This window comes from Engystomops pustulosus, chromosome 3 (genome assembly GCF_040894005.1).
Source record: "Engystomops pustulosus chromosome 3, aEngPut4.maternal, whole genome shotgun sequence".
In the NCBI taxonomy this organism is placed as follows: domain Eukaryota; kingdom Metazoa; phylum Chordata; class Amphibia; order Anura; family Leptodactylidae; genus Engystomops; species Engystomops pustulosus.
In genome coordinates this window covers 184145479-184158552 of record NC_092413.1, presented here as the reverse complement: position 1 = coordinate 184158552, position 13074 = coordinate 184145479, and the positions used below count along the sequence as shown (strand labels likewise).

Here is a 13074-nt window from a genome sequence, read left to right as displayed (position 1 = left end):
ATTCAAATATAATCATATCTTCATCTTTTGGAACTTCATCATAACTCTGCAAAACCTGAACTCCATTGTGAATTTCATATGACTCTTTAAAGAGAACCTGTCACACCGATTTTGGACCCTAAACCAACTATAGGTCCATATAAACGCGTGGTTTAGGGTCTTAAATCGGCCTTAATCAGGTCTCTAAGTGGGCCCCAAGTAAAAAAAAAAAAAACATTTATACTTACCTAGATGGGTGGTTTAGTGCCTCAAATCACCATGACATGTTCTCTTTAAATTAGCCCCTGTTGTTTGTGTATCTGCATGTGGAACATGCCTTTTTCTCTATGATGCCTTCAGCTGACAGACTGTAGGAGGGCAGACTTTAAACAGTGATATCTTATGAACCATGGCACCATTTCTGGTTTCGTTTTAAAGAGGAGAATCCCCCTTTAGTATCACACAAGTATTGTGTGTCTAGGTTCCACAGCTAAACCTACAGTCAGGAGTGGGAGCTGTATATGAAATTTATGCTCCCATTTGTAAATTTAACAGTGGCATGTACAAACACAACCCTTGTGTGACTTGAAAGGGGAGTATCTTCTCTTTAAAAGTACACCAGAAATGTGTTTTATGCTGCGCCGGTTCAGAAGATATAGCCATATGTGCTGCTTAACCCCTTATCACCGACACTAGTTTTCAGCTCAATGACCAGACTCGATTTTTCAAATCTGACATGTCTCACGATAATTGGTTATAACTTCGGAACGCTTTAACATATCCTGGTGATTTTGAGAATGTTTTCTCGTGACACATTGTACTTCATGTTAGTTATAAAATTTAAGTGATAAGTTTTGCGTTTCGTTCTGAAAAAAAGTGAAAATTTGGCAAAAGTTTGTAAAAATTCTTCATTTTCCAAGTTTGAAATGTTCTGGTTTCCAGACAGGAAGTAAAACTACCCAAAAAGTTTGATAATTAACATTTACAGAATATCTGCTTTATGTTGGGATGATATTTTATGCATCCTCTCACTTTTCTAGTATGTTATGAGGCGCAGAACTTTAGGTGCGATTTTTCTTATTTTCATGAAAATTGCCATAACTCACATTTTGAGGGACAACTCGGCTTCCAAGTGACTTTGAGAGGCCTAAATAATAGTAAAACCTCATAAATTACCCCACTATAGAAACTTCACCCCTCAACATATGTAAAACAACTTCTATTAAGTTCATTAACCCTTTAAGTGTTTCACATGGGTTAAAAAATATGGACCTGCGATTTAGAAACTATGGAATTTTTTTGGAAATACATTCATTTAGGCCAAAACTGACATTTTCAGAATAAATTAAATGATGAAACGCACTGCAACGCTTGATGCCCAATTCCTCCCGAGTTTACTGATACCCCATATGTGGTGGTAAACTGCTGTACGGGCGCACGGCCGAGCATGGAATGAATGGAGGCGCCGTCCACAGCAGATTTGTATTGTCACATTGTACGACCTATAAATTTTTATTTTTTTTGGTAATGCGATCATATGAGGGCTTATTTTTTATGGGATGAGATACAATGTATAAATTTATTTTGGGAGTCTAAAGCTTATTCATGAGATTTTATTAACTATTTCAAGGGGGACACAAACAAAATCATCAATTTTTATTTTGGATTGTGAGCATTCCCCCCCCCCCCCCCGCTCACCGTAACGTAAAAATAATATTTTATCTTTATTCTCTGGTTCACTACGATTGCGGTGATACCTCATTTATATAGTTTTTCTTATTTTGCTCAATTTTCCTGAGCAAAACCAATATTGGAGAAAATCGCATTGTTTTTACTATTGACAACTTTTCAGGGCCATAACTTCTGTATTTTTCTGTTGTCAGATCTGGTTGAGGGCTTATTTTTTGCGAAAACAGTTGTTCTTTTCAGTCGTATCATATTAGGTACCGTAACTTTTTTTGATCACTTTTTAGAACTTTTTTTGTGATGGTGTTTGATGAAAAATTGTATATTATGGGAAGTTTTTCGAGTTTTTTTTTTACGTAGTTCACCGAGCGGGTTCAATATTGATTTAGATATATTGTACAAATTAATACGGATGCGGTGATACCTCATTTATATAGTTTTTCTTATTTTGCTCAATTTTCCTGAGCAAAACCAATATTGGAGAAAATCGCATTGTTTTTACTATTGACAACTTTTCAGGGCCATAACTTCTGTATTTTTCTGTTGTCAGATCTGGTTGAGGGCTTATTTTTTGCGAAAACAGTTGTTCTTTTCAGTCGTATCATATTAGGTACCGTAACTTTTTTTGATCACTTTTTAGAACTTTTTTTGTGATGGTGTTTGATGAAAAATTGTATATTATGGGAAGTTTTTCGAGTTTTTTTTTTACGTAGTTCACCGAGCGGGTTCAATATTGATTTAGATATATTGTACAGATTAATACGGATGCGGTGATACCTCATTTATATAGTTTTTCTTATTTTGCTCAATTTTCCTGAGCAAAACCAATATTGGAGAAAATCGCATTGTTTTTACTATTGACAACTTTTCAGGGCCATAACTTCTGTATTTTTCTGTTGTCAGATCTGGTTGAGGGCTTATTTTTTGCGAAAACAGTTGTTCTTTTCAGTCGTATCATATTAGGTACCGTAACTTTTTTGATCACTTTTTAGAACATTTTTTGTGATGGTGTTTGATGAAAAATTGTATATTATGGGAAGTTTTTCGAGTTTTTTTTTTACGTAGTTCACCGAGCGGGTTCAATATTGATTTAGATTTATTGTACAGATTAATACGGACGCGGTGATACCAAATATGTACGTGTTTTGTGTTTTATATACTTTATTTGCATTTTATGTGTTACTGGGGAGATTATGGGACTTTTATTTTATTTATTTATTTAATTATATTATAAAAAGATTTAATTTTTTTTTTTTTACTTTTTTACATTTTCTACTTCTTGGCTTGAATAAGCGATCATCCGATCGCTTATTCAAGCCTTTATACTGCAATACACTTGTATTGCAGTGTATAGTGTAAGTAACTGAGCATGCCGCGCATGCTCAGTTACTTACAGCCGGGTCCTGCCAGGAAGGCAGGACCCGGTGAGAAGAGGAGCCGACAGCCCCGGGTCACTCGTCGGAACCCGGGGCAGCGGCAGGAGGTATCGGATCCCCCGGTAAGCACACCGGGGGGGTCCGATCCACGGGGGACACACTTGCACGCCGCGGTCATGCTTGACCGCGGCGTGCAAGGGGTTAAACACCCGGGATCGGAGTTTTTCCGATCCCGGGTGTTAGTGCCGGGTCTGGGCTGTAATATCACAGCCCGACACCGGCACTATAATAACCCGATGTCCCGAAATCTTCTTCTGATGCGCCGCCGTAGAAAGGCGTCGCATCAGAAGAAGTACACTTAATGACCGACGTAGAATCCCGATAGGGCGGTCATTAAGGGGTTAAGCTATAGCCATATGTGCTGCTTAGCACAACAAAACAACAAGGCATTTTCCAAACTAAGTTCGGCAGCGGTCAGTGAAAAACGGACAGTGCGCCGGCAGGATTTCAGGGACAGACCACAGTGCCGAGGAGTGGTCTCTGAGCAATATAGGGCCTGCTGGAGTCACTTCCAGGAGTCCCAGACTGTAATCATGATTTAATTCATCATCATCATGTTGTATTTTTATTAGTTACAGGTAAAACTGGATTCAGCAGAATCTACTCTCCTCAGGAAGGATCATGATCACAGCACAGAGGTTAAGAATGCCCTGACAAGACTGGAGGAGGAGCAGCAGAGGTAATGCCATATGCACTGCTTTATATACATATCACATCCAGTAGCCTCACAGTAATGGATGGGCAAAAACATAAAGCACCCGACTGCCTATGCACGGAGAGCTGCTGCCCCTTCATCATCAATTACAAGATGGAAATTCCCTTCCTTTGCACATTATACTAAGAGAGTCATACATAATCATTTTATATACATATTACATAGACCCTAACCTTCATACCATACCATTTCTGCAGGAGCAGCAGCCTAGCACAGGTCAACATGACCCTGCGGGAACAAATGGACCAGTTAAAGTCGTCAAATGACAAATTAACCGAAGAGATGAGGAAACTTAGCGCTGACCTGCACAGAGCACAGGATCAGCTGGAGCAGAGAGAGTCCGACTGGAGGAAAGAGAGAGAGGTGATTGTTGTTTTCTATTTAATTGAAACTATTAGCAATTTCTTCAAATGATTTGTTATTTTGGGGCAGTACAGTGGGTTAGTGGTTAGCATTACAGCCTTGCAGCGCTCGGGTCCTGGGTTCATGTCCTAGGGTCAGCATCTGCAAAGAGTTTGTACATTCTCTCCATGTTTATGTGGGTTTCCTCCGGGTCCTCCGGTTTCCTCCCACACTCCAAAACATACTGGTAGGTTGATTAGATTGTGAATCCCATAGATCCCATGCAAACTCTGTGTAGCGCTGCATAATCTGTGTGCGCTATATAAATAAAAAATGTTTATTATTATTTTGGTTTATAAACATATAATTATTATTACGGTTTGTTTGCATCACACTCATGGTGCATTCACACGTGGCTTATAATGCATGTGTTTCACAAACGCATTACAACAGCTTAAGAGAGATTTGCCTAATTAAATTGATGTTAATTTTGAATTTACAAACGTGATGTTAACACATGCACTAACACATGCATTCGTTAACTTAATAACACATGTGTTAACATATGCATTAACATGTGTTTTGTAAACACAAATGTTAACATCGATTTAATTAGGCATATCTCTCTTCTTCTGTTGCATTGCATTTTGAATTGCATGTTTTAAACGCCACGTGTGAATGCGCCCTCTAAGGGGGTTTGAAAAGTGACCATATTTTATTGTTATTTCGTACAGTATTACCTTTTCCTTCTTTGATGTTTGTAGAAATATTCTTCATACCTGGGCAGTGAGCAGAACAGTGTGCAGACTTTATGGCAGGAGACGGCCACACTACACAATCAGTTTCGGGACTTGCGGTCTATGGCTGAGAGGTAATATGCAGGGCTGTGATTGAGGATTACATGTATACACAGATAGTATAGCAGATTATAACAAAATAGTTACATCATAACACAAAGGGGTCTACACCTTTTCTTTTATTACATCAATTGTTTGCTGCTGAATTTCAGGGGTCTTGCTGAGATGAAGGCAGACATTTCCCGTAGTGCAAGGCGCATGCACACTGCCTGTCTGAATTTGGACTCTAACCTGCGCCTTTCCCAAAATGCTGCTGGGTCGTCTCTTCATACAGCCCGGCTGGAACAGCAGCTGCGAGACAAAGTGCGACAAATGATTCAGCTGCAGAGCCAATGGGACGCTGAGAAAGTGGAACTGAACGCCAGGTAATAGCAATGACTAAAACAACTTCTACTACTCCATCATGTTATCACATTATATTATTAGGGGTTGGTATAAATTATTTGCTTTTATTTACTTATTAAATTCTGTTATGATGTGCAAATATTCTCATTTAATAAGTATTAAAGCAGTCAAAATTCTACTTTTGTCCTGTGAAATGTTGCTATAGGGAAGTTCACACATGCAGTCATTCACTGGCCTCAGCAGTGAAGAAGTAATGCAGTGCCTTTCAATACAACAACAGGCAAAGGGGGGCTGTAGGTGACGCTGGAACAGAGGGGTCGGTTTTTTAAAATTTATTTAGTGTGACAAAATGCTGCAGTGAAAGCCTTTACATTTTAGTTAGGAAATCACTTTACTCACAGAATGCAAAGAGAAACTATGAGCCTTGAGATGTCTATTTTGGTACATCGCTGTGTTACCCAAAATTCCATGGGATGTTGCCTTTGAATTCTGCATGGCACATTTCCTCTATCCTATAATTCCTCATAGAAATGTACATTCCGACAAACGTTCTCCTTGTCAGAGTGCACAGACTGTATAGTGTGATAGTATGTGAGTAAATCCTAACATTTATTCATAAATTGTGTGGAAATATTATTTTGTGGGGAATGCATTTTTTTTTTCAAATAAAAGTGACATATCTGGAGAGGTAACAGGTAAAGGGGTTGGCCACAGAACCTGTTAAAGTTTTCAATAAGTCTAAGAGCCTACTTGGGTCCCTCATCCTGCAAGAAAAACATCCACTGTAGTCAATGGTTGCGTGAACAAAAGCACCAGGATGCATACATATAGGTTTGTTTTTTGTCAACAAAAACTGGACTGTTGGGTAACACAAGGACTAAACTCTGAACAAACTTTTACTATATTCACTAACCAAAAGCGTTTCATTGGACATTTAGTGCAACTGGCCTAAATATAATATGAGTGACTCTACGATGGTTTTACCCTGTTAAAGTTTACCATAAGCAACCAACCCCTATAACTGTGAATTTGCAGCATCTCAGCTTGATCCAGGATTCGATGTAGATATTGCAGACAATTTTTTTGTTGCTGGTGAATGAGTGACTTATAATTTCTCTTCATTGTGGACATCGGTTCTCCAGACACTGAATTGCTTATGGCCTTGTGGTGGGTATGCGATAACACAAAGTGGTGCAAATTTACTAAGCTACATGTGCCAGAATTCTTACTTAATGTGCCCAACTGGCCCATGTGAGTAGCACCACAATGTCTACGTGAGTGCAGGGGATATGGTAGCTGAATGCTGTGCTTTTCATGCTCCACTTGCAGCTCCACCAACAGGACAACAGTGACAACAGGACCCTCAGTCTCCATATTATTGGGGATCCCATCCTCGTGATCAGTGGGGATCCTAGCAGCCAGACCCTCACCAATCTGCTTATTTCCCCTATCCTGTGCATAAGTTGGTACAACCCCTTTAACCTGTGTATGACATCCAAGAATAAAAGCTTCTATATCTCTTTATTTGTATTCATTATGTTACCTACTTGAGTACATTTGCTCTATTGTGTGTGACATGGTAAGCTGTAATCCTTAGTTAGCAGCCAGGGCATTAGCCAGTATAAGTAGCAGCATTGATACCAACCTCTTGAACCCTACTGACGGATGAGGACGCCTGCAGAAGGCTTGTGAATACATAGATTTCTTTGTGTCCTAATCATAGACTCGGAATCCAGGAGATGGTATTATGGGCTGGTGATTCATTACTTTACACGTCACCATCATTTGTTTAGCAAGAAGATCAAGCATCTTAATCAAAGAAGGTTAATGCCGTCTTAGGCGTTTTATTTCACCGGATGCTTAAGACCAACAGAAAAATGTAGACAATGTGTTGGCGTCTCGCATTCCATAAATAGTTGTGTGTTATGAACCTAATTTCCATAGCCTCAGACACCTGCCACCGATCCCTGTCCCCGCAAGCTGTGGAAACTTAAAGTTATGAAAGTTATGCATGAATGTAGGCTATGTATTACTTGGGATACATTGAGGTGATCACGTACATTGGTACAACCAGTGCAACTTTTACAGTGTACAGATAAGCTCCAAAAATAAGAAATCTGATGTTAAAGGGAACCTGTCATCAGAAGCCCCAATGTCCCCTTAGATCAGTGATGAGCAACCTTTTGAACTTGGTGTGTCAAAATTCGCCAAAAAACCATCCATAACTCGGGTGGTGTGTCACCTTTAGAAAAAAAACCTTATTTTGTGATATTTAGAGTTTAAATAACAAATACGTATAGTTCTTTAACTTACCTGCTTAGTGACTTCTGTGTTAATTGGTCAGTTGGTTTCTTTTGTTGGTCTTGCTGTTATTTAACTTGTGTGGGGTGCCATGAACTAAGATAAGTGAGGGGGAGGGGGAATTATTCCAGTGATGGCGAACCTGTGGCAGTCCAGCAACAGCTAGTTTTAAGGACATTTGTGTCCTGAGAAGTGCCCCCCAAAGAGTGTACATCACAGCCCAGCCCAGCAGAGCTCAACTCAATAAATTAACTTACCTAACTGGCACAGGCTCCAACGACACCACGAGCCTCCGTTACTCCTCTTCAGCCCGCTTCAGCTCCTGTGTAGATGTTCCCGCGGAGGCACAGCATAGGTTTCGTCTTTGCAAGCTGGGACTGCTCCACTCTGGAGTCATTGCGCGGCCTCCGCAGAGCAAGACTGGAGGACAGGAGCAGCAGCTGCGATCTCTCTGACTGAGATGCAGCCGCTCGCTGCAGACCACATCACCGACCGACGGCCTGACCGGCCCCAGGAAACTGCACTACAGCAATTTTTCTCCAGCAGCCGTGTGTCACTGAAAATGGCTACGTGTGTCAGTGCTGACACGCGTGTCATAGGTTGGCCATCACTGCCTTAGATAATAGTGTGCACATTGCCTAGCCTATGTGTTTTTATAATAAAAAGAAAAGTTAGATGAAAGTTTACCTTTCTCTCTGCGGATCAGTGTCCTATGTCCCATGGGAGTGACAAGTGAGAAGTTCTCCCCCCCCCCCCCCCCACACTCTCGGGAGATGCCTCAGTCATGCGTCTATTTCAAATAGAACAGATATGGACGTATTTTTAATTTGAAATAGACACTTGACGGTGCGATTTCCCAAGGGTGGGTGGGATATCTGATACACGGAGTCCCTGCTTACCTGCAGAACAGCAGTCCCAAACTGTAATCATGATTGTTCCACAGGAAAGCAGGGACTCTTTGTATCATACATCAGTATAATACTCACATACCCAACCCCGACACTGTGGTCAGTATGTGAAATCCAGCTACTGCACAGTTCATGATTCATTGTCCAAAATAACCTTTAGGTTTTTTTTATGTTTTTAGGTCTTTCTTTCAGTCCAAGATACAAAAACAAACACAAAATATAAATGTTAAACTATTGTTTTACACTTTGTTATGACAGAATTAAGGAGCTGTCTATGAAGGTTGACAAGTTGAAAGAAGAAAACAGTAGGATGGAGAAGGAAAAGCAAAGACTAGTAAGTTAATTGTACCCCTTAACAATGAATCTGGTGTTGTGCATCACCCCTTAACATGCAATAGACATCTATGAATCCTATCCATATGAATAACTGGACGCCAGTTAATGCGCTTGTTCTTTTGAGTACCCAGCAGGTTATGGACAGCTGCCTTGCAAACCCCGAGTTTATAATATATATAAACTGAGTTTGTCTAATAAGATAAAAAACCTGAAAACTTTAAGATTTTCTGCAGACGAATGTGCCAAATCTCAGTCAAGAAAAATGACCAATTTGCTTCAGTCTAGCATCAGATTTTCACACATCCTTATAAACTATAGAATATGAGTGGTCCATTAAAAGAGGTTCTGACTAGGACATGCTCTACTCTTCAATGGATCGGTCACAGGGTCAGTTACATTATCGACCATGGGCATTGATCCATTAAAAAGCATTGCATGCAGTGCAGTGTGATGTCGTGTGAAGCTGGCCTATACTACTACTTTCTATCTCATCTAAACATTGAGGTAAGTCTCATCTGGACACAAACATGAGAAGATCATCCCGGCAGTCCATAGACAGGTCTACCAATTCTATCTATCAGCTTTACAGAATAGTTCTCTTTTCTTATTCATAATGGTGAATCAAACAAGTTGTCCACCTACATATAACCCAGTAAAGATTGTAAACAGGTGTTATCTTCATAAAACGTAACTAAAATGCAGATGCATTAAATAAAATGCATTAGATGCATAAAGGACAAGTGCAGATGATAATAGTATAATTTGTTATATACTTTATCAGAGAAACATGTCCCTGTGTTCTTTTTTTTCCTCCGCCCTTCTTCCTTATTCAAGCAGTTTGGGTAAATCAGCTTTCTGCCTTGTATTTAATGATTTCACTCCCTGGATAGGCTGATCTCCTCAGAGAGCTGAATCATCAAGGGTAATATTCTCAATGTATGGAAAGAGTTAATCATTAGCCTGAGGTGGATGGAGCTCTGAAGGCTTTCAGATATACTGCTCACTACAGGACAACGAAGTAGAAAAAAGGCACAAGGAAGCTGCTTTACTTCAAATCTACCATCTAAGTCAAGACTGATAAACCAGGGACCATTACTCATAGATCCTGGCACTGTGACTGTGGTAATATTCTAATATTTTTATCCATGACCTTATTCCTTCAAAAATCAACTTTTAAAATTATGCCAATGATCCCAAAGTGTCCTATGGGAGAGAGTGGTTACCCCAGCCTCCTGGTGCTGCGGCTTCACATGGTGTTGCACTGTGCATGAAGCACTTCCCCCTCCCTTTTCCTTTTGTAACCTCGGCAAAGAATGTTTGAGCACACAGTGGGGGAGGTAACTGCTCTGCTTAGTGTAACAGCCTGTGAAACCAGAACACGGTGGGTCAGAGCCCTTTTGACTCATTAGCATAATCGTAAAAGTTGATTTTAGAAGGTAGGAGGCCATGGATAACTAATATAAGATTACCACAGTCACAATGGGGCTCATTTACTAAGGGTCCACGGACCGCGTTTTCGTTGGGTTTCCCGACGATTTCTGTGTTGCGCCCCATTTAGAAGGTGTTTTTGGTGCACGTGATCACATTTTGGCGCAGTGGCCTTCGGACGATCCAACGGATTCGGACAATGCACAGGATTTAACATCACAAATTGTGTCGCAAGCCATGCACTCACGTACATCGGGAAGAAGAAGGTGAACTCCAGCGGACCTCAGCGGTGAAGCGACACATGCAGGTACTCAGGCGCACGATGTTGGTGAATCGCGCCGGACCTCATCTTCGTCAGACAGTCAGGATCGGGGATCGCAACAGGTAAATGTGCCCCACTGTGTCTAATTTAGTAAGTGTCCCTGGTTGATCATACTTAATTCTGATAGTATATTTCCTTTAATTAAGTTTATTACAAAGTTTACTATTATCACCTTTCTTGTCTTTCACTATTATTCATTTTGCGAAAGACAAAAAAATAGTAGTTGTGTTTTGAAAATATCAGTATTTTCATTTTTTCAGCTTAAAATACTAGAATACTAAGCACCAATATTTACTGACCATTTATATCAATATTTGAAGAACAGCACAATATTTTGCCTACCTCCAAGGCAGTCAGGGAGTTAATCAGAAAGTATTTACCGTCCAGAGCTTTTTACCATGTATCACACCATTTACTTTCACCCCGTCCGCTGCTTGCAGGTGTTTCGTAGACCCTGGTGGAGGGATCAGCTTATCCATAATATGGAGCTTCACACTCGGCTAATGAAGATGTATTCACTGTGAAGTCCTGGGAGCGGTCCTGGGAGAGCCGCAGTTTTCACTGAGCCATTACTTATTTTTTTGACTGACACTTTCCAACATGACTCTCCAGGGATTTTCTGTTAACACTGTCACTTGCAGACACTTAATAAAACAGTCGTAAATCTGAGGCAATGACTGAAACGAGGCTTTCTGTGTAGCATTAAGTCACTCAGAGCTGACATTTTTCTTACCAGGTGAAGTTGTACATGGTGACTTATTAGAATATAATCCTAGGGAAAGGACAAGGTCACTCTCACAGCAGAATTAAAGGGGTTTGCAAAATATATACAAATTTTTTAAATATATAGTAAAGGTATCCTAATGTTGGAGATAAGAATTACATTGTAATGTATGTTGGAAAATGAAAGCGTACCTATCATTTATGTAACGCATATAGAGATGCTGCTCATTTATCATCTAGCATCAGTAGTAAAAGTTATAAAAAAACTTTTCAACAAATTTTACATAAATCAATAGTAAAGTGACATTGTAATCCCCTAGTGATGTTTGCACAATAAAGATAGTTTTTAACCCTTTATTTTACAATTTTACTCAGTTTTGCTGTTTGCCGTATCACTTAGTGATGGTCAGTGTAAAATCCCAGGGTGTGGGCAGAGACTCTCTAAGCAGACACATTGGGGGTCATTTACTAAGGGCCCGATTCACATTTTCCCGACGTGTTACCCGAATATTTCCGATTTGCTCCGATTTTCCCTGAATTGCCCCGGGTGTTTGGCGCACGCGATTGGATTGTGGCGCGTCGGCGCCAGCGTGCACTCGACGGAAATCGGGGGATTTAGAGAAACCGAAGTATTTTTTTTTAAAAAGTGTCGCCACGCGCTTACCTTCACCCAAGATAGGACGGTGAACTTCAGTGCATTCCGATGGTCTTCAGCGCAGCAGCGACACCTGGTGGATGTCGGAGGAACTGCCTTAGTGAATCCTGGCCGGACCCGAATCCACCGCAAAGAAGGCGCCGCTGGATCGCAAATGAACTGGGTAAGTAAATCTGCCCCATTATGAACCCTCTAGTGCTATGAGATGCTGTGTGTTGACAATGTGCTTAGATTATCAGGGTACAGAGTTTATATACACTTTTATTTAGCTTCTGAACATTTACTATTATCTAACACATAGAAATAGACATGAGACAGATCAGAGATGAGAGATGATGAGATGGATTAGATGCATATAACACATTCTCCTCTCTGCTATCACAGCCATACAGTCGGCTGTACTATATGCCTCCCCCTCCGATGGATAAAGATCTTATCTGCCTGCATCTTGTAGCTTCATTCTCCTCACGCTGGCAGGAAGTCAGAGTGGGTGTATGTGTGAGCTAGTCCTGGAATGGCAGGGTGGGGGCTGGAGGCAGAGAGCAGCTAAGTGCAGCATCAGACATGAGAACATTTAGTCTGCCGACCCTAAAGTCAGAAGATCCAGGGTCGGGTACAGGGGTAACCAAAATTGTGTACACCAGGACTGATAGAGACAGGTTGGAATTATATCTGTGAAATGCAGTATTTTTGTTTATAACATTGAATTTGAGAATCGTGTCTTAGTGGGAATACCCCAGTTTGGCTCAGTAGCTCGGCAATCTGTGTGCTGTAGGAGATGTGTATAAATCAATAAATATCTGAAGATCTTAGTGAGATCTTTATTGATGTATATGTATTTCTGATACAATTGCACGCAGTGCCATTGTGTCCAAAATATTTGTGCTGTAGAGATGTGTCCACATGGAGACTAGAACTAGACTGAATTAACTCAGAGCTGCAGACCAGGTCTTTATAATACCTTGATCTTAGGTACCAACAAATGACAGCCTGCGTTCCCTGAGGAGCGATACATTTGGTATAAAAAACATAAAATCATCC

At 40.5% G+C, this 13074-nt stretch overlaps 1 protein-coding gene across 2 annotated transcripts in view; it reads left to right on the top strand.

Annotated features, from left to right (window-relative positions):
- LOC140122412 (uncharacterized) overlaps positions 1 to 13074 on the top strand; it is a 74880-nt gene that overhangs the window by 31878 nt on the left and 29928 nt on the right. For both annotated transcript variants that reach the window (XM_072143226.1, XM_072143227.1), the window contains 5 exons: positions 3674 to 3780; positions 4014 to 4179; positions 4923 to 5029; positions 5168 to 5380; positions 8828 to 8903. In XM_072143226.1, the coding sequence (XP_071999327.1) occupies positions 3674 to 3780; positions 4014 to 4179; positions 4923 to 5029; positions 5168 to 5380; positions 8828 to 8903 (669 nt within the window). The remainder of the gene's footprint in view (positions 1 to 3673; positions 3781 to 4013; positions 4180 to 4922; positions 5030 to 5167; positions 5381 to 8827; positions 8904 to 13074) is intronic.